At 42.3% G+C, this 21852-nt stretch overlaps 2 protein-coding genes across 4 annotated transcripts; both read left to right on the forward strand.

Moving 5' to 3' along the window:
• Positions 1-791: 791 nt before the first annotated feature.
• LOC148042789 (uncharacterized) lies at positions 792-10358 on the forward strand. Of its 2 annotated transcripts, none has more exons than XM_087728792.1 (6): positions 792-947; positions 3912-3963; positions 6132-6319; positions 6494-6652; positions 8313-8423; positions 10127-10358. In XM_087728792.1, exons 1-6 carry the CDS (start codon positions 792-794, stop codon positions 10238-10240), a joined length of 780 nt encoding a protein of 259 aa, XP_087584918.1. In that variant the 3' UTR covers positions 10241-10358. The 2 variants fall into 2 exon arrangements, with proteins under 2 accessions (XP_087584918.1, XP_087584919.1); XM_087728793.1 differs by having other exon boundaries at positions 8313-8417.
• Positions 10359-12900: 2542 nt separating this feature from the next.
• Positions 12901-20707, forward strand: LOC148042790 (uncharacterized). Of its 2 annotated transcripts, none has more exons than XM_087728790.1 (6): positions 12901-13056; positions 14466-14517; positions 15295-15482; positions 16145-16303; positions 17919-18029; positions 20549-20707. In XM_087728790.1, exons 1-6 carry the CDS (start codon positions 12901-12903, stop codon positions 20660-20662), a joined length of 780 nt encoding a protein of 259 aa, XP_087584916.1. In that variant the 3' UTR covers positions 20663-20707. The 2 variants fall into 2 exon arrangements, with proteins under 2 accessions (XP_087584916.1, XP_087584917.1); XM_087728791.1 differs by having other exon boundaries at positions 17919-18023.
• The last annotated feature ends 1145 nt before the right edge of the window (positions 20708-21852 follow it).

The raw sequence follows: 21852 nt of genomic DNA on the forward strand, positions 1-21852 counted from the left end.
GCAATAAAAATTTCTCTGTGCATGCGTAGAAGGAAAAAACCAGAGGAGGACCGGTTTGGGGGCTGGCAGGCCTGTGTTGCTACCGGTTCCAGCAACTCAGGCTGCCAAACTGCTACTGGTTTGGCCGAATCAGTCTGAAACACTAGGAACCCACCACTGGGATATATGTATGTATACATACATACATACACACATACAGAGTATATACTATATATGTCCTAGAGGAGATCAACCCTGACTGCTCTTTTTAAGGCCAGATCCTGAAGAGGAAACTCAAGTGCCATCTAATGAGAAGGAAGCACTCACTGGAGAAGAGCCTCATGCTGAGAAAGATTGAGGGCAAAAAAAGAAAGAGATGACAGAGAATAAGGTGATAGGATGGAGTCACTGAAGCAATCAGCATGAGCTTAAATGGACTCCAGAGGATGGTAGAGGACAGGAAGGCCTGGAGGAATATTGTCCATGGGTTGTGATGGGTCGAACACGACTTCAGAACTAACAACAACAACAACAACAACATATATTTGGTAGAGTGGTAGCTTGTCTTCCTGAATGGTGCTTCAGTTACATGTAAGCAATGCTACTTTTTGTCATAAGTAAATTGGTTGTGGTGTGCCAGCCAGAGTCGCTGGGAGTTGGCAGCAAACACATTTAATTACATTTAATAATATATATAATTCCTCAAAAGATCTAAAGATGTCTGTTCATTATAATATTATTTCCGGCAATAAAAAGAGACATTTGAAACAAACATTTGAGCAAGTTGGGAGCAGAAGCTGCAGTCCTGAAAGATGGCAAAGCCAATGGATTTCTGCGTTTTCAGCGTTCTGGTGACAGGATCGGATCGAGGGATCGGCCTGGGTCTGGTGAAGAGGTTTCTGGAGCTGCCTTCTCCACCCAAATGGATCTTTGCTACAACTATGGACTTAGAGGGAAAAGACAACAAGGTAAGAATCACTTTACCAGAGGATGGCTTGGGAATCTTGGTTCAGGATTTGAACTGAGGATGAATGAATGTCAACTTTGCATTTTCAACACCTCAGGAATATTCTGACCCACGAATGTTTACACACCACTTCTATTTTTTTCCTTTTGCAGCAGGCAAAGCTAAGTAAAATGCAGATGGAGTTCCCCTTTTCTTTTTTCCTTTTTCTTAAATTCTATTGACATGCAGTTATTATCTATTAACTTTTTCCCCCTGCATAATCCCCGTTGTTTTTTCATTTCTATAGCATGCTTTTTCTTATATTCAGGCAAAAATCTTTTTTTTTGTAAAGAAAAGCAATGCCATTCAAAGCAGAGGAATAAAGTTGGGGAAAATAGCAAGCAAAATAAATTAAGGCATAATGCAAGAGGTGTGTGTGACAGTGAGAAGAAGATGTAATTAAATATAAATAATATCAATGAAATTCATTACAGCTCTCTATGATTTTTTATTTTTTGGGATGCAGTGGCTCAGTGGCTAAGATGCTGAGCTTGTCAATCAGAAAGGTCGGCAGTTCGGCAGTTCAAATCCCTAGTGCCATGTTATGGAGTGAGCTCCCGTTACTTATCCCACCTTCTGCCAACCTAGCAGTTTGAAAGTATGTAAAAATGCAAGTAGAAAAAATAGGAAACGCCTTTGGCGGGAATGTAACAGCGTTCCATGCTCCTTCGGCATTTAATCATGCCAGCCACATGACCACGGAGACGTCTTCGGACAGCGCTGGCTCTTTGGCTTTGAAACGTAGATGAGCACTGTCCCCTAGAGTGGGGAACAACCAGCACATATGTGCAAGGGGAACCTTTACCTTTTTATGATTTTTTTATCCTTTCCCATGGACAAGCCACCTCATAAATATTCTGCTGGTGCATTGTATCCCTAGAAAACAAAATTGGTTGTTCTTATTAAGAAAATCAGAGGTAGCCATGAGATGTGGATTGTTTCTTGGGGACTCTGAACTGAATGGATTCACACATTATGTTAAGCTTCAAAGTGGTTTGTTTCCATTTGTTTTATTGGAGCTGTAATATTGCACAGCTGGCATTTAATGAAAAAGACACTTCATACTTTTTCTGGTTTGTCCATTTTTTTTCTTTTTTTTTAGAATCTTGCTCAGCTTGTTACTTGCTCATATATATGTATGTATGTATGTGTGTGTGTGTGTGTGTGTGTCTGTGTGTATACCATATATATAGTATTTGTGCTACAAATGTAACAAAAGGCAACAGTAAAATATTGGGCTTTCTGTCTGGATGGTCTCTTGTGACGAGCCGATGGACAGAGAATGGAAGCAGTTAGCTTCCTCCCATAATTGGGGCATACCAGGGGTTGTGACTTTATATATATATATATATATATATATATATATATATATATATATATATATATATATATATATATATATATATATATATACACACACACACACACATACATACATACATACATACATACATTTAAAGTCACAACCCCTAGTATGCCCAAATATGGAAGGAAGTTCACAGTTTCCATTTTCTGTCCATCAGAAACCCAATATTTTTACTGTTGCCTTTGTTACATTTGTGTTGTATTTGTGCTGATCAATAAATAAAGGGAGACTAGTATAGATCTATTTCAAGCTATTTAGCTCTCATCAGCTCTCATCCAATCCCAGTAAGGGTATGGCTAGCTGATGAGAGCTAAATAGCTTGAAATAGATCTATACTAGTCTCTCTTTATTTATTTATCAGCACAAATACAACACATATATGTGTTTGTGTGTGTGTGTGTGTGTGTGTGTGTATGTATATATGTATATGTATATGTGTATGTATGTATGTATGTGTATATATATGTGTATGTGTGTGTATGTATATGTATATGTATGTGTATATGTATGTGTATGTGTGTGTATATATATATATATTTACAAGTGTTGTTCAGCTAGTAAAATTCTAAAAATTCTACAGCTGCCATTTAGTAAAGAAGAAATTCCAGTGGTGGTGTCAGATCCCTAAACGTGATACTGCCATTCAATTGGGAGGAGGGGAGCCTCGGAGTTAAATCATTAGCTACATCTAAAACAACTGAGTTTTACAACTCTACAACTGGTTTCCTGTCACCGGGAGACTGAAGGTCCCAATATCTCTGGAGGGATGTTTATGGTAGCTATATGGGATATATAACTTTGATGTCTAACTAGAGATAGCCATGGGAACATGTACTTTATTGACTCCCAGGGCAGAAGAGTTAAGGAAGCATCTTCACACATGTGTGTATTGGTCAGAATCTGCATTGGACAAAGGGGAGGGGTCATTATCAGCTTAATCCCATTTTCATGGCCTGAAGGTTTTCAGATGCTGCTTTGCTTCTAATGGTTTCCATCCTGCTTGATTAAAGGTTCCTTTTGAAATAATCTGTTTCCAGAGTCTTTACTTTCTCAAGTTAGGAGAGGAGCCATTACAGGTGGGTTTTTAACCGGTTTACTACCAGTTCACTGAGAGCGAGCGTTTTGTGCGTGCACAAAAGATTTGCGTGCACACTGTGCACAGCACTAACATGTGCATACGAAACGCATTGCTGCGCATGCACAGTCTACTGAAAACTGTTCTGCTCATGTGCAGAAACCTGCTGGCGATGGGAGAAGAGGTCAGCAACAGGAGAAGGGACCGTGGAACTGGTTCGGGGCGTGGCAGGCATGGGGCGCTTCCGGTTCTAGCGACCCAGACCAGAAAACCACTACCGATTCGGCCAAAATGGTCTGAAGCGGTAGGAACCCACCTCTGTTCCCGCCGCCGCTGCCGCTACCAGTTCAGCCGAACCAGGGTGAACTGGCAGGATATCACCTCTTATTGTTCTCTTTGCTATCCTCCTCAAATTATTATCTGATTCTTATACATCATTGTGAGTTTTAACTGACCCCCCCTATGATCTTTTCCCCCCCTTCTAGGAGGTGAAAGAATTGGTTTGCAAACATCCAAATCTGGTGCTGTTGCAGTTAGGTAAGCTTCCACAACCTGTGCAAATAGGACACATTTTGTGCACTACACAAATGTGCAAAGTATCAAGTTAAAAGCCATTCTTGGAACTAATATGACTTGCAGAGTCAGTAGCGGTGAATCCAGCTAGTGACTCTGCTGGTTTTCTTTTAATGGTTTGGCTGGTGTAACTACTAACTTTGTGGTATTTTTTTTTAGGATTCAGCTGGTGTGTGTTAAGTAAATGACGCCAGTTGTGTAGTTTGTCAATTAGCAGGATGAGTGACAGTCCTAAGCTCTGGGCTACAAAATACCCATGAGAATGACATGTCAGGAACAAGAGAGAGAAAACTGCTGAAGATGTGGAGACTCTAGAACAGTGTTTCTCAACCTTGGCAACTTGAAGATGTCTGGACTTCAACTCCCAGAATTCCCCAGCCAGCGAATGCTGGCTGGGGAATTCTGGGAGTTGAAGTCCGGACATCTTGATTGATTGATTGATTGATTACATTTATATGCCGCCCTTTTCCCCAAAGGGGACTCAGGGCGGCTCACAATTCAATCAGGGAAGGGGGTACAGACAGAGGGATAAAAAAAGACGAGACTTAACAATACAAAATTTAAAAACACACAACAACCATACCATTTGAGAAGGGGGGCAAAAACTCTTTAGCCCCAGGCCTGTCGGAACAGCCAGGTTTTAAGGGCTTTGCGGAAGGCCTGGAGGGTGGTGAGGGTTCGAATCTCCGCGAGGAGCTCGTTCCAAAGGGTCGGAGCAGCCACAGAGAAGGCTCTCCTCCGGGTAGTCGCCAGTCGGCATTGGCCGGCGGATGGAATTCGGAGGAGGCCTAATCTGTGGGATCTGATCGGTCTATTGGAGGTAATTGGCAGCAGGCGGTCTCTCAAGTATCTTCAAGTTGCCAAGGTTGAGAAACACTGCTCTAGAAAGAGTGCAGAGAAGAGCAACAAAGAGGATTAGGGAACTGGAGGATTATGAAGAAGGGATGCAGGAACTGGGTATGTCTCGTTCAGTGGTTCCCAACATGGGGCTCATACCCCACAGGGAGGCAGTTTGATTTTTAATGGGGGCATTTTGAACCTTGTTTAAACCAGGTTAATGGCCTTTTAGGCTCCTTATTTGTGAGTAGAGTTCACTTTTTGAGTAAAGTAAGAATTATATGTCACGGATGGAGCATCAGATTTTTAAAGATGCTTAGATGGGGTATAGTCAAAAAAAGATTGGGAACCATTGGTCTAGTTTTATGAAAAGAAGGACTAGGGGTGACATGATAGCAGTGTTCCAATATGTCAGGGGCTGCCACAAAGAAGAGGGAGTCAATCTATTCTCCAAACCCCCTTGGGGGCAGGACAAGAAACAATGGATGGAAGCCAATCAACGAGAGAAGCAACCAAGAACTTTGAAGAAATGTCCTGACAGTCAGAAGAATTAACCTGAACTTGCCTCCAGAAGTTGTGAATGCTCCAACACTTCATCTTTAAAGAAGAGATTGGACAACCATTTGTCTGAAATGGTATAGGATTTCCTGCCTGGGCAGGGGGTTGGACTAGAAGACCTCCAAGGTCCCTTCCAATTCTGTTAGTCTGTTCTATTCATTGCCGTCCTGATAGGATAGCCACAAGTTATTTGGGCAAGAAAACTTTATATCGGTATCAGTCTACCTCCATATGATAGTTTGGCCTAGGTTATTGGATAGGTACAGTACAAGGTGTGTGTGTATTCAATTGGTTTGGGGTATAAAGCTATGACTTGTGGATGATGAGCCGAGGTGGCGCAATGGTGAGGGTGCAGTACTGCAGGCCACTTCAGCTGACTGTGATCTGCAGTTCAGCGGTTCAAATCTCACCGGCTCAAGGTCGATTCAGCCTTCCATCCTTCCGAGGTGGGTGAAATGAGGACCCAGACTGTGGGGGCAAGTTGCTGACTCAATTTGCTAAAAAAAATCTGTAAACCGCTTAGAGAGGGCTGAAAGCCCTATGAAGCGGTATATAAGTCTAATGAATGAATGAATGAATGAATGAATGAATGAATGAATGAATGAATGAATGATGTCCAAAGATGCTCTGCGTCACAATTGATCTTTGATCTCACTAATCAAACCCAACTACCGGTAACCGATTTTGGTTCAGCTGTGCTTGGAGCCCAGTTTTTAAGCAATGTTATTGTTCCACAGATGTCACTAAACCTGAGAGCATCCAGGAAGTTCTGAAGGAAGTGGGAAAATGTGTGGGAGAAAGTGGTCTGACTCTCCTCATCAACAATGCTGGCATTAGGCTCTTCACTGACCTTGAAACAGAAAACGCCAAGGATATGATGAGGGTGTATTCCATCAACACCATCGGCCCTCTACTAATGAGTCAGGTTTGTTAACTTTTCATGTAAGTTTTTGGAACTACATTTCAAGGCACGTTTATTAAATAAGTTTGAAATACGAAACAATTAATTTTTATACAACTAAAGTCATCACAGATAGAAAATGTGCACGGATGTGTACACTTGACCAGTCAAGAAATTCTATTCTATCTCTCTTGAAAGGCCTTCCTGCCCCTGCTGAAGAAGGCAGCCTTGAGAAGTCCATGTCAAGAGCTGAGCAGCAGCAAGGCGGCCATTATCAATATCTCCAGTGCTGCAGGATCCATGGAAGTGATGCTTCTTTGGGATAAGTTGAAATTCATTGGCTACCGTTGCAGCAAGGTAACAAGCAGTAAGGTGATGGCTTTTATGAATGTTCCTGCCCACAGACAAAACCTCATGACTGAACCTGCCTGCGTCTACCTGGGGAAAAAAGCATGCATTTATTATCCACATTGTGGGATAGAGCAGAAGGTAGAACACAAGAAGGAGGGTTGTCAGCTCTTCATTCTTGCTGTTCTGCAAACAGTGATGTACAGGTTGTAACAAGTGCGGTGTTTCTCTAAGTCGGTCTTGCACTTTTAGAGTGTGTACCTCTTCTCAAAAACTCTGTACATGGACTTCTTCTTCTTCTTCTTCTTCTTCTTCTTCTTCTTCTTCTTCTTCTTCTTCTTCTTCTTCTTCTCCTCCTCCTCCTCCTCCTCCTCCTTCTCCTTCTCCTTCTCCTTCTCCTTCTTCTTCTTCTATTTCATGTGCGAATAGACAGATCTAGCTCTAAAATGAAAGACTGAAATTAAGAAAAAAATGTATGACTTGGATGTAGGACTATTTGTTGGTTTGTTGAGCCGAAAAACTCTGCACATGGAGACTCAAATCTTCCTCTTCTTCATCTTCATCTTTCATCTTCATCAACTTCATCTTCATCTTCATCATCTATCTTCTTCTTCTTCTTCTTCTTCTTCTTCTTCTTCTTCTTCTTCTTCTTCTTCTTCTTCTTCATGTGTGAATCAGGGGTGGGTTTCTCGCCCCGTTCCAACCGGTTCAGTTGGAACGGGGCCGGCGGCGTCCTCGTGCACGTGCGCGGCGCACGCATGCGTACTAGGGTCTGTGTGATGCTCCAGCTGCTCCTGGAGGATCACGCAGGTGCTGTATGTGTCCTGCGCATGCGTGGAAGCGCAGAACTCGTCAAAACCGGGTAAGGAGCGCGGGCGGGCGGGTGGGCCCTTCGCCGTTCCCGGAAGTTACTTACTTCCGGGTTCGCCGACCAACCGGTTCACAGGGACCGCCGCGAACCGGTTGAAACCCACCCCTGGTGTGAATACACATATCTAGCTCTAATATGAAAGACTAAAATTAAGAAAAAAGCTATGTTAAAAAGGTGGCTGTTTGAAGACTTTCGCAGAGATTGATGGTCCCAGAATTCTAACCCTCTGCATTTGAACTGTAAAAGTGCCCAAGAAGTTTTAAGAGATTGAATTCATTATAATTATGAATTATAATTCTATCCGTCCATCCACCCCCCTTTGTAGACAGCTGAGCATTTTGTTAGTTCTTACCCCAATTATTTTAGTGGGGGGGGAAATAGATTTAAATAAAGCTTTGGCAACTTTGACATTTCATTCCTGTCTCTTTGCAGTTGCCATGACCTTTGGAGTCATGGGGAGATAACTAGATAAATTCTGAGGGGCTTCCCAACAGTGCTTTTTTTTTCATTCAAGAAGCTTCTTCAGCTCTGACAGGATAGTGGGGAATGGAAGGATCTATATAGAAGCTTCTTGGATGAGAAACAAAACATCTTCAAAAGGAAAAACAAGTCCAGTTGCCTCCTGGGGGGGAAAAGGGCACCATGACTTGGATGACTGAGAATCTCTATAGACTTTTGAAAGGCTTTCTGCCTCTTCCATTTCCTGACTGATACACCTACTATCCTGTATTAATTCATCATATTTTTTTTCCTTCTATCTATCGTCTCTTCATTGCCTTCCCTGCTTGTCCCCAACAGGCTGCTTTAAACATGCTCACCAAATGCCAGTCACTTGAGTATCAACGCTATGGGATTCTGTCCGTCTGCATCCATCCTGGCTGGGTGAGGACAGTTATCAAAGATGTAAGTGCTTCAACCTGGGAAAAGGAAAACTTATTTAGACATAATCAATGTCCTAATGACAAGCGCCTGATAGTTTTGGTATTCTGATTATTTGTGTTTTTATCGCTTTGTTTACTATTGTATTAATTAGGCCAATACACTACAGCAAACTCCTGAATGTTAGGCAAATGCTGCTCATCGTGCAGGTTAAATTAGGAATTTGTGTTACATGTAAAGATGACAGAGGACCAGCAACCTTGACAACGCAAATGGAATATAGATTCTAAAGAAACTCTCTTTCCTGTTTTTCTTACAAAGAAAATGTACGTCATCTCTTCCCAACTTCCTTTCATGGAATCTCTGCCAGTTTGAGCTACTTAAGGAGTATTCTTGAGTGGGTAAATCTTACCCAAAGGCAAAAATCATACCGTGGAGCTTTTAGAAGCATCAGAAGTATAGGTAAAGATAAAGGTTCCCCTCGCACATATGTGCTAGTCGTTCCCGACTCTAGGGGGCGGTGCTCATCTCCGTTTCAAAGCTGAAGAGTCAGTGCTGTCTGAAGACGTCTCCGTGATCATGTGGCTGGCATGACTAAATGCCGAAGGTGCACGGAATGCTGTTACCTTCGCACCAAAGGTGGTCCCTATTTTTCTACTTGCATTTTTATGTGCTTTTGAACTGCTAGGTTGGCAGAAGCTGGGACAAGTAATGGGAGCTCACTCCGTTACGCGGCATTAGGGATTCAACCTGCCGACCTTTCTGATCGACAAGTTCAGTGCCTTAGCCACTGAGCCACTGGGTCCCTATAGGAAGTACCTTAATGCAGAACCCAAAACTTTGAAAGGATGGAATAGCCAGGGGTCTCAAACTGGTGGTCCATGGGCCACATGCATCATGCACAAGCCATGCCCACTCCAGCTTCATGAATGAGAAAAATATCATGAAACATCACATGACGGCAACATGACGCAGCGAGTTTGGCATCCATAGGATAGGCTTTTGTCAAAGTGGTTGAGATAGATGTTGCTCAGTCCACTGATTGAGGTTGTGGCTGTGTTTACCCATGGTTATCTTTATGTAGTCACCAATGTGGTAAACAAAATGGGAGGGGGCAGAGATACCTTCAGGCTTGCAAGATTGATGTCAGCCTTGTGAAGTAATCCAGACAAGAACCATATGCAGCAGTGCTAGCTGTCAAGGCCATCTCCATGGTGACCCACAGTAGTCGGAGGGAGGGACTTCTACAACCTCCATGAAATTGCTTCATTGGAGAATGTGACTGATGACACACCTTATGGGGGGGAGGGGGAAATAGAGTCAGAGCCAAGGCACGAATTAAGTGAGGTCAGAGTTTTCTTCACTTGGTCCGTGCCAACTTGACGCTCCTAATAAATAAGTGGTTTTCTTTTGAAGCTTGGCTCGAGGCTCGTGATTTAATTAGGACATCGATCGGAACCCTGACAGCAGCCCTATTTTATTATAAGATTACATTAACAGAATCTTGCAAGACTGAAGATACATCTCTACCTACGCACTTTTACAGTCCAACAAACCTGGGAAAGTCCTTTTTGAGACATTTGCCACATTCACATTACTTCTGCAGATTCAGCTGCCTCTTCTCTGACCATCATCCGGTGGGTGGTTTTTCCTCCTGTCTCCCCAGAGTTATCCCACATACGATTATCGGAAGTTGAGCTGGGCTGATGAGTTGTTTTTTTTTTTTGTTACAGGCGGATCTCTCGGTGGAAGAGAGCACACAAGGCATCATGGCGGTGCTTTCCACACTGTCTGAGAAGGATAACGGGACCTTTGTGGACTGGTTGGGTCGACAAGTACCCTGGTGATCCATTTTCATCTTAATGCTTGGACAATGGACACGAATGCTTCCTGTCCAAGCTAATATAACACTAATGTCACACTATATTCCCAGGTTATGAATCTCCAATAAATCACTGGTTGTCATGGAAATCTTTTCTTTGTTCCCACTCTCCCCTTCATTGTATAGTATGGCCTTTATTGTCATTGTACATCAGGAGTCCTCAAACTTTTTAAACAGAGGGCCAATTCACGGTCCCTCTGACTGTTGGGGGGAGCATACCGGCTGGGTGGGCGTGACTAGGTGATCATGTGACTTGATGGGCGGGGCTAGGTCATATGACTAGGTGGTTGTGGCCAATTTAACAGTCCATTAAACAATGCACACAAATAAAAGTTTTGCTCCTGGGGGTGTTTTATTCGCTTTTGTTTGCATGTTGCTCCTTTGGTTGCAGACAGTTGGTCCAAGAGCTTCAACAACCCTCTAAAAGGAGGCAAATGGCCAACTGTCTGCAAGGAATATAAATCCTTCCATCCCCCACTAACCAGTCAGATCTGAAGAAGCTCCTTGAAGGGGAAGCAAGATGTTTTTAAAGAAAAAACCAAGAAAGACCAGTTGCCTCCTGAAAAAGCACCTTTGGGAAATCCACAACATGGATGACTGAGAATCTCTACAGACTTAATATTTCTGCAACTCATGCAAGTAAAATCTGTGTCAGGGTCTGCTTAATAACCTGTTTGGCCTGTCAAAACAATTTCCCATTAAATACAATGGTGCCTTGGTTAATCATGATGAACGGCATCATGATTCCCTTTAGGACTAATGTAGTGAGTCGCAAAGCAGCTGACACCAACACATTCTAGCTTGTACATTGAGTACCAAACAAACAACGAGTACTGGGACAAAATCTTCATGTCAAAATACATTGAGCCTCAAATTTGATGAGTTTCAAAGCAATTGAGTATCAAGGTACCAATGTGGCTCCTTTTTGCAAACAAATATTTGTACCAACCCAAGGCAAACATTCCCACTGCTATATTTTTTCATATTGTTCTTGATGAGTTGTTGACTTTCATATAATAAATGAAAAGGGTAACATTTGGGTAGTGCCAAAAACAACCTATTCAAGTTACTTTTTTTCTTTTCTTTATCTCAGTCCTTACATTTCCAAAAATATAAATGAAATTTCTTTTTCAAAGAATCCTTCCCCACTGAATTTGAACAAATTAGTTGAGATTTAGAACTCAAAAGTGGAAGGGAGCACTTTGATGCAAGACTTGTGTGAGCTTAAATGGACTCCAAGAGGATGGTAGAGGACAGGAAGGCCTGGAGGAACATTGGCCATGTGATTGCGATGGGCCAGAAAGGACTTCACAACTAACAACAACAGCAACATATATTCTGTAGCAGGGATGTGCAGTCAGGGGAGGCAGAGCCTCACCACTGTCATCATGAAAAGAAAAAAAAATGTAAAAGGAAAAAGGCAAGAGCTGAGGTCAGGCTGAGCTAGTTGCTGCCAGAGTCACCATGGATGACTCTGCTTAGTGCTTAACTGTTTAAAAAAGCCTCTAAAAAAGTGCCCTCTACAGAAGGCGGCAGGAGAACGAGGTGCCTCATCTAGTCTGACTTTAGGATCACTCGAGCAGAGCTAAGCAAGGGTTAAAAGCCGAAAAATTCCTGATGTAGATGAGGCACATCGTTCTCCTGCCTCCTGTAGAGGGTGTTTTTTTAAAGGCTTTTTAGAGGCTCTGGCAGCAACTAGCTCAGCCTGACCTCAGCTCCTGCCTTTTTCCTTTTACATCTTTTTTCTTTTTATGATGGTAGGCAAGAGCAGAGTTGAAATCCTCTCTGAAACAGCTGGAAAAGGTACGTGTGTGGGTCGGAGGGAGGGGGAGGAATTCAAAAAGTTTGATTGCATGCAGAGCCATGTTGCCTTTTCAAACACACACACACACACATACACAGAGCTGGATAAAAGTATATAAGCCCAGCTTCACTGATTACAAGTTTGAAAAGGCAATGTGGCTCCACCTGCAATCAAAGGCTCGGATCGGAAGGCAGCAGGGGAATGGGGGTGGTGGTATGGCAGAGGAGCTGCTTTCAAGCCATTGGGAAATATATCCAATCCAACTTCTGTGTTTGTGTTTGTTTGAGAGTGAGTGAGTGAGAGAGGGATCCAACTTCTCTGTGTGCGTGTGTCTGTTTGAGAGAGGGGGGAGGGAGGGAGAGAGGGAGGAAGGAGGGGGAGGGAAAAGAAAAAGAATGAAGGAAAACTTTTTCGCAAAGGAGAAAAACAAATGCTGTCGCTTTAAATCGGAACTGAGCATGCCTGGCTGTGGAATTCTGGGAGTTGAAGTCCACAAGTCTAAAAAAAAATTGAAACCCCTGTATCAGTGCCTCACCAGCCATAAACCTCATCGCACGTCACTGTTCTGTAGAGTGGTAGCTTGTCTTCCTGAATGTTCCTTCAGTTGCAGCTAAGCAATGCTGCTTTTTGTATTAAGTAAATTAGCCAGCCAGGGATGCTGGGAGTTGCCAGCAAACAAATTTTGTAATAAATATAGTACCTCAAAAGGTCTAAAGATGGGTGTTGTCCATTCATTATAATATTATCTTCCGCAGTAAAAAGAGGCATTTGAGACACACGTTTGAGCAAGTTGGAAGCAGAAGCTGTACGTCCTTGAAGTTATGGCACAGCCAGTTGATTTCTGCATTTTCAGCGTTCTGGTGACAGGATCCGATCGAGGGATCGGCCTGGGACTGGTGAAGAGGTTTCTGGAGCTCCCTTCTCCACCACAATGGATTTTTGCTACAACCCTGGACCTGGAGGGAGAAGACAACAACGTAAGAATCACTTTAGTAGAGTGTAGCTTGGGAATAGTGATTCTAAAGTTGAACTGAGGATGAATGTCAACCTTGCATTTTGAACATCTCAGGAATATTCTGATCCACGTAGCAGGCACACCAATTATATTTTTTTTCCTTTTGCAGCAGGCAGTGCTAAGTAAAATGCAGATGGAATTCATTTTGTTTAAACAGTATAGAGTTCTCCTTTTCTTCTTTCCTTTTCCTTAAATTCTATTCACTGCGGTTATTATCTATTAACATTTTCCCCCTGCATAATCGCCATTGTTTTTCATCTTTATAACATGCTTTTTCTTATATTCAGGCAAAAATCTTTTTTTTTTTTTGTAAAGAAAAGCAATGCCGTTCAAAGCAGAGGAATAAAGTTGAGGAAAATACCAAGCAAAAAAAATTAAGGCATAATGCAAAAGTTTTTTCTGTGTGACAGTGAAAAGAAGTTGTAATTAAATCTAAATCATACCAACAAAATTCATTACAGCTCTCTATGATTTTTTATTTTTTGGGACGCAGTGGCTCAGTGGCTAAGACGCTGAGCTTGTCGATCAGAAATGTCAACAATTCGGCAGTTCGAATCCCTAGTGCCATGTAACCGAGTGAGCTCCCATTACTTATCCCAGCTTCTGCCAACCTAGCAGTTTGAAAGTATGTAAAAATGCAAGTAGAAAAAGAGGGACCACCTTTGGTGGGAAGGTAACAGCATTCTGTGTGCCTTCGGTGTTTAGTCATGCCAGCCACATAACCATGGAGACGTCTTCGGACAGCCCTGGCTCTTTGGCTTTGAAACAGAGATGAGCACTGTCCCCTAGAGTTGGGAACAACTTGCACATATGTGCAAGGGGAACCTTTACCTTTTTATGATTTTTTTATCCTTTCCCATGGACAAGCCACCTCATAAATATTCTGCTGGTGCATTGTATCCCTAGGAAACAAAATTGGTTGTTCTAATTAAGAAAATCAGAGGTAGCCATGAGATGTGGACTGTTTCTTAGGGACTCTGTACTGAATGGATTCACACATTATGTTAAGCTTCAAAGTGGTTTGTTTCCATTTGATTTATTGGAGCTGTAATATTGCACAGCTGGCATTTAATGAAAAAGACACTTCATACTTTTCCTGGTTGCTCCACTTTTTAATATTATTATTTTTTTAGAATCTTGCTCAGCTTGTTACTTGCTCCTATATATATATAATTACAAGATTTGTTCAGCTAGTAAAATTCTACAGCTGCCATTTACTAAAGAATAAATTGTACACCTTTCCTGATTACTATTTTTGTATATATATATTGTCCTCTTTAATATCCTGCTCAAATTACTATCTGATTCTTGTACATCATTGTGAGTTTTAACTGACCCCCAAAAACCTATGATCTTTTCCCCCCCTTCTAGGAGGTGAAAGAATTGGCTTGCAAACACCCAAATCTGGTGCTGTTGCAGTTAGGTAAGCTTCCACAACCTGTGCAACTAGGACACATTTTGCACTACACAAATGTGTAAAGTATCAAGCTCGAAACCATTCTTGGAACTAACAGTTTACGTTAAGTTTTTATCTATTGTGTGCTCCTGTGTTGTTGTGGTTGAAGCTGAAGTAGTCGTTGACAGGTAGAACATTGTAGTAGATAATTTTATGTACTACCCTTAGGTCAGATCGAAGATAGTGAAGTTCTAAGTTGTCTAAGCCCAAAGTTTCAAGCCTGGTAGCATAAGGTATTATGCAGGGGTGGGTTTCTCACCCCGTTCCAACCAGTTCGGTTGGAACGAGGCCGGCGGTGTCCTTGCGCACGCGTGCGGTGCACGCATGCATACTAGCATCTGCGCGATGCTCCAGCTGCTCCTGGAGGATCGCGCAGGCGCTGTATGTGTCCTGCGCATGCGTGGAAGTGCAGAATTCGTGAAAACCGGGTAAGGAGCGCGTGCGGGGGCGTGCGGGCGCAGGGGGGGCCTTCGCCGTTCCCGGAAGTTACTTACTTCCGGGTTCGGCGACCAACTGGTTCGCAGGGACCGCCGCGAACCGGTTGAAACCCACCCCTGGTATTATGTTACGAGCAGAGGAGCGGAGAGCTCTTCTTGTGAAATATCTCTGGACTTGTTCGATTGTATTAATGTCCCTTATGGAGTGTGGGTTTCAGATGAGCTGCATGTAGTTTGGAGGAAAGTCCTCCCTAGCAATTCAGAAATGACATGCTGTTGTGTTCCAAGCAATGTTATTGTTCCACAGATGTCACTAAACCTGAGAGCATCCAGGCAGTTCTGAAGGAAGTGGGAAAGTGTGTGGGGGAAAGTGGTCTGACTCTCCTCATCAACAATGCTGGCATCGGGTTGTACAATGACCTTGAAACAGAAAACGCCAAGGATATGATGACGGTGTATTCCATCAACACCATCGGCCCTCTACTAATGAGTCAGGTTTGTTAACTTTTCATTTATGTTTTTGGGGCCACCTTTCAAGGCAAGTCTAGTTTATTAAATAAGGCTGAAATACTAAACAATTAAATTTTATGTAAGTAAAGTAATCACAAATAGAAAATATATATGGGAGTATACCAGTGGTGAGATTCAAATTTTTTTTTACTGGGTAGGTTTGGCTTGGTGGGCGTCGCAGGGGAAGGTTACTCCAAAATCCCCCTTCCCTCCTGATCAACTAGGACTCGGGAGGCAGAGAATAGATGGGGGCGGAGCCAGTCAGAGGTGGTATCGAGGAGCCAAGGTGGCGCAGTGGTTAGGGTGCAGTACAGCAGGCCACTTCAGCTGACTGTTATCTACAGTTCAGCAGTTCTAATCTCACCGGCTCAAGGTTGACTCGGCCTTCCATTCTTCCGAGGTGGGTGAAATGAGGACCCAGACTGTGGGGGCGATAAGCTGACTCTGTAAACCGCTTAGAGAGGACTGAAAGCCCTATGAAGTGGTATATAAGTCTAACTGCTATTGATATTGATATTTACGGGTTCTCTGAACTACTCAAAATTTCCGCTACGGGTTCTCCAGAACTGGTCAGAAGCAGAGGTGAATGCCACCTCTGATGTGTACACTTGACCAATCAAGAAATTCTATTCTATCTCTCTTGAAAGGCCTTCCTGCCCCTGCTGAAGAAGGCAGCCTGGAGAAGTCCATGTCAAGAGCTGAGCAGCAGCCAGGCGGCCATTATCAATATCTCCAGTGCTGCAGGATCCATGGAAGTGATGCTTCTTTGGGATAAATGGGAAGTCATTGGCTACCGTTGCAGCAAGGTAACAAGCAGTAAGGTGATGGTTTTATGAAAGTTCCTGCCCACAGACAAAACCTCATGACCAAAAGGAAGAGTCTTGTCAGTGATGACTGAACCTGCCTGCATCTACCTGGGGAGTAAGCATTCATTTATTATCCACATTGTGGGATAGAGCAGAAGGTAGAACACAAGAAGGAGGGTTGTCAGCTCTTCATTCCTGCTGTTCTGCAAACAGTGATGCACAGGTTGTAACAAGTGCGGTGTTTCTCTAGGTCGATCTTGAACTTTTAGAGTATGTACTCTTCTCAAAAACTCTGTACATGGAGATCATCATCTTCTTCTTCTCTTCTTCTTCTTCTTCTTCTTCTTCTTCTTCTTCTTCTTCTTCTTCTTCTTCTTCTATTTCATGTGCGAATAGACAGATCTAGCTCTAAAATGAAAGACTGAAATTAAGAAAAAAATGTATGACTTGAATGTAGGACTATTTGTTGGTTTGTTGAGCCACGGTGATGCTGTGGTTAGAACGCAGTACCTATGCAGGCTATGTCTGCTGCCTGCAATTCGCCAGTTCAAATCTCACCAGGCTGCATCCTTCCGAGATGGGTAAAATGAGGACCCAGATTGTTGACTGACTCTGTAAACCACTTAAGAGAGGGTTGTGAAAGCACTATAAAGTGGTATGTAAGTCTAAGAACTATCACTATTTGGATACATAATTCATTAATCTTTTCCTTCATTGTATGTGTACGTGCCTGTGTAACTCAAGAAATGATTAGAAAAGTTAACGAAACCTTTCCAGTAACAATCGTTGCAAAGTATGCTATAAAAGGAAAATATGACTTCTTTGAAAAAGGAAAACATTGAATAAATGTTTCCTTGAGTAATCTGGGCAGGATTGTTAAGAGAGATTGGGAGCCATTTTCCTTCTCGGAAGGCATTCCCATCCAAACTGTTAGCCATATAGACAAACCCCCACGATCTCAAATTACACCCTAAATATGTTTGGGCAAAGTTTGAAGACTTTTGCAGAGATTGACGGTCCCAGAATTCTAACCCTTTGAATTTGAGCTGTAAAAGTGCCCAAGAAGTTTTAAGAGATTGAATTCATTATAATTATGAATTATAATTCTATCTGTCCATCCACCTCCTTTGTAGAAAGCTAAGCATTTTGTTAGTCCTTCCCCCAATTCTTTTAGGGTGGGGAATAGATTTAAATAAAGCTGTGGCAACTTTGACATTTCATTCCTGTCTCTTTGCAGTTGCCATGACCTTTGGAGTCATGGGGAGATAACTAGATAAATTCTGATGGGCTTCCCAACAGTGCTTTTTTTTTTATTCAAGAAGCTTCTTCAGCTCTGACAGGATAGTGGGGAATGGAAGGATCTATATAGAAGCTTCTTGGATGAGAAACAAAACACCTTCAAAAGGAAAAACAAATCCAGTTGCCTCCTGGGGAAAAAGGGGCACCATGACTTGGATGACTGAGAATCTCTATAGACTTTTGAAAGGCTTCCTGCCTCTTCCATTTCCTGACTGATACACCTAGTATCCTGTATTAATTCATCATATTTTTTTCCCTTCTATCTATCGTCTCTTCATTGCCTTCCCTGCTCACTTTTGCTATTTGTCCCCAACAGGCTGCTTTAAACATGCTCACCAAATGCCAGTCACTTGAGTATCCACGCTATGGGATTCTGTCCATCTGCATCCATCCTGGCTGGGTGAGGACGAATGACAAAGATGTAAGTGCTTCAACCTGGGAAAAGGAAAACTTATTCAGATATACATCAATGACCTAATGACGAGCGCCTGTTGGGTTTGGTGATCTGATTATATTTGTGTTTTTAGTGTTGTGTTTGATATTATATTAATTAGGACAATATACTAAAGCAGAGGTGAGCAAACTGTGGCTCTGGAGCCACATGTGGCTCTTTCATCCCTTTGCTGTGGCTCCCTGTTGTTCCTAATATGTGTCACAACTGCCAATGTGCGACACCCACCAGAATGTGATTTATTGTGATCTTTGACCCCGGAAGGCCAATGATGGATAAATGAATAAATGGATAAATCGTAAATGTATAAAGAAAAGTTTCAGAAGAAAACAGAACATTTAATAATACAATAATACAATAGCAGAGTTGGAAGGGACCATGGAGGTCTTCTAGTCCAACCCCCTGCCTAGGCAGGAAATCCTATACGATTTCAGACAGATAACATCTTCTTAAAGACTTCCAGTGTTGGAGCATTCACAACTTCTGGAGGCAAGCCGTTCCACTCATTAATTGTTCTCACTGTCAGGAAATTTCTCCTCAGTTCTAAGTTGCTTCTCTCCTTAATTAGTTTCCACCCATTGCTTCTTGTTCTGCCCTCAGGTGCCTTGGAGAATAGTTTGACTCCCTCTTCTTTGTGGCAACCCCTGAGATATTGGAAGACTGCTATCATGTCTCCCCAATCCTTCTTTCTCTTAAACTAGATATACCCAGTTCCTGCAACTGTTCTTCATATGTTTTAGCCCCCCGTCCCTTAATCATCTTTGTTGCTCTTCTCTGCACTCTTTCCAGAGTCTCCACATCTTTTCTACATCGTGGTGACCAAAACTGAATGCAGTATTCCAAGTGTGGCCTTACCAAGGCATTATAAAGTGGTATCAACACTTCACGTGATCTTGATTCTATCCCCCTGTTTATGCAACCTAGAACTGTGTTGGCTTTTTTGGCAGCTGCTGCACACTGCTGGCTCATATTTAAATGGTTGTCCACTAGGACTCCAATATCCCTTTCACAGTTACTACTGTTGAACAAGGTACCACCTATACTGTACCTATGCATTTCGTTTTTGTTGCCTAAATGTAAAACCTTATTCTTTTCACCATTGAATTTCATTTTATTAGATAGTGCCCAATGTTCAAGTTTGTCAAGATCCTTCTGTATCTTGAGCCAATCTTCTAGAGTGTTGGCTATTCCTGCCATCTTGGTGTCATCTGCAAATTTGATGAGTTCCCTATTAATTCCCTCATCCAAGTCATTGATGAAGATGTCTAAAACAGAGCCTTGGTGTACTCCACTGCATACTTCCCTCCATGTAGATGCAGTTCCATTGAGGACTACACATTGAGTGTGTTGGTCAGCCAGTTACGAATCCATCTGGTGGTGTTGCTGTCTAACCCACATTCTTCTACTTTATCTAGTAGTAGGTTATGGTCTATCTTATCAAATGCCTTACTGAAGTCCAAGTAAACTATATCGACGGCATTCCTCTGGTCCACTAATTTTGTCACATTATCAAAGAATGCAATAAGATTAGTCTGGCATGATCTGTTTTTGACAAACCCATGTTGGCTTTTGGCTATTACTTTGTTTGCTTCTAGGTGTTCGCTAATTCGTTGCTTGATTATTTTGTCCAGAATCTTTCCTGGTATTGAGGTCAGGCTGATAGGTCTGTAGTTTCCTGGATCTATTTTTTTTCCTTTTTTGAAGATGGGAACTACATCTAATTAAACTACATATGCTAGCTTTGTGGCTGCTCAGGAAATAGTCAGGCATGGGAAGGGTTTTGTGGCTCCCTGTGTTTTCTTTTCTGTGGGAAACAGGTCCAAATGGCTCTTTGAATGTTTAAGATTGCCGACCCCTGTACTGAAGCAAACTCATGAATGTTAGGCAAATGCTGCTTATCGTACAGGCTAAATTAGGAATTTAACCTGTATGTGTAAAGATGACAAGAGGACTGGCAACCTTAACGACGCAAATGGAATATAGATTCTAAACAAACTTTCCTTCCCATTTTTCTTACAAAGAAAATGTACGTCATCTCTTCCAAACTTCCTTTTCATGGAATCTCTGCCAGTTTGAGCTACTTAAAGAGTCTTCCTATAGTCAGAAAACATGAGTAGGTAAATCTTACCCTAAGGCAAAAATCATACCGTGGAGCTTTTAGAAGCATCAGAAGTAAAGATAAAGATAAAGGCTTCCTTTGCACATATGTGCTAGTCATTCCCGACTCTAGGGGGCGGTGCTCATCTTGCTTCAAAGCTGAAGAGCCAGTGCTGTCTGAAGATGTCTCTGTGGTCATGTGGCCGGCATGACTAAATGCCAAAGGTGCACGGAACGCTGTTACCTTCCCGCCAAAGGTGGTTCCTATTTTTCTACTTGCATTTTTGTATGCTTTTGAACAGGTAGACGGTCCTTCCTCCTGTCTCCCCAGAGTTATCTCACATACCATTATTGGAAGTTGAGCTGTGCTGATGAGTTTTTTTGTTTTTTTGTTACAGGCGGATCTCTCGGTGGAAGAGAGCACGCAAGGCATCATGGCGGTGCTTTCTACGCTGTCTGAGAAGGATAACGGGACCTTTGTGGACTGGTTGGGTCGACAAGTACCCTGGTGATCCATTTTCATCTTAATGCTTGGACAATGGACACGAATGCTTCCGGTCCAAGCTAATATAACACTAATGTCACACTATATTCCCAGGTTATGAATCTCCAATAAATCACTGGTTGCCGTGAAAAATCTTTTCTTTGTTCCCACTCTCCCCTTCATTGTATAGCTTGGCCTTTATTGCTTTTGTACGTTGGGGGCCCTCAAACTTTTTAAACGGGGGGGGGGGGAATTCCCGGTCCCTCAGACTGTTGGCGGGGGGTGGACCGGCTGGGTGGGTGTGGCCAGGTGTTCATGTGGCTAGGTGGTTGTGGCCAATTTAACAGTCCATTAAACAATGCACACAAATGAAACTTTGTTTTGCTCCTGCGGGTGTTTTATTCGCTTTTGTTTGCATGTTGCTCCTTTTGGTTGACTTTTCTTTTTACTAGATCATTTTTCAGTTGTTTAGGAATCTAGTGGTCCATTTCAGGAAACTCAGTTTTGCATCAATTCGTCTCAGCCCCAAGGAGCTTACAATCAATAAGTGTCTCTCTCTTTCTCTCCCTCCCTCCCTCCCTGTTTCTTTCTCTTTCTCTCTGTTTCTTTCTTTCTTTTTATCTATCTATCTATCTATCATCTATCATCGATCATCGATCATCGATCATCTATCATCTATCATCTATCATCTATCATCTATCATCTATCATCTATCATCTATCATCTATCATCTATCATCTATCATCTATCATCTATCATCTATCATCTATCATCTATCATCTATCTATCATCTATCTATCATCTATCTATCTATCTATCATCTATCATCTATCATCTATCATCTATCATCTATCTATCATCTATCTATCTATCTATCTATCTATCTATCTATCATCTATCTATCATCTATCTATATCTATCATCTTCTGGAGGTGGTGGAGGTGAAAAATGGGCCCATTTTTGCCCTCCCGGGGCATCTGCACACCCCATTTTTCACCTCCCCCACCTCCAGAATCTATCTATCTATCTATCATCTATCATCTATCATCTATCATCTATCATCTATCTATCATCTATCATCTATCATCTATCATCTATCATCTATCATCTATCATCTATCATCTATCATCTATCATCTATCATCTATCATCTATCATCTATCATCTATCATCTATCATCTATCATCTATCATCTATCATCTATCATCTATCATCTATC

Source organism: Thamnophis sirtalis, unplaced genomic scaffold (genome assembly GCF_051295495.1).
Source record: "Thamnophis sirtalis isolate CommonGarterSnake01/CBP01778 unplaced genomic scaffold, rThaSir2_p1.2 scaffold_14, whole genome shotgun sequence".
NCBI classification, from domain to species: domain Eukaryota; kingdom Metazoa; phylum Chordata; class Lepidosauria; order Squamata; family Natricidae; genus Thamnophis; species Thamnophis sirtalis.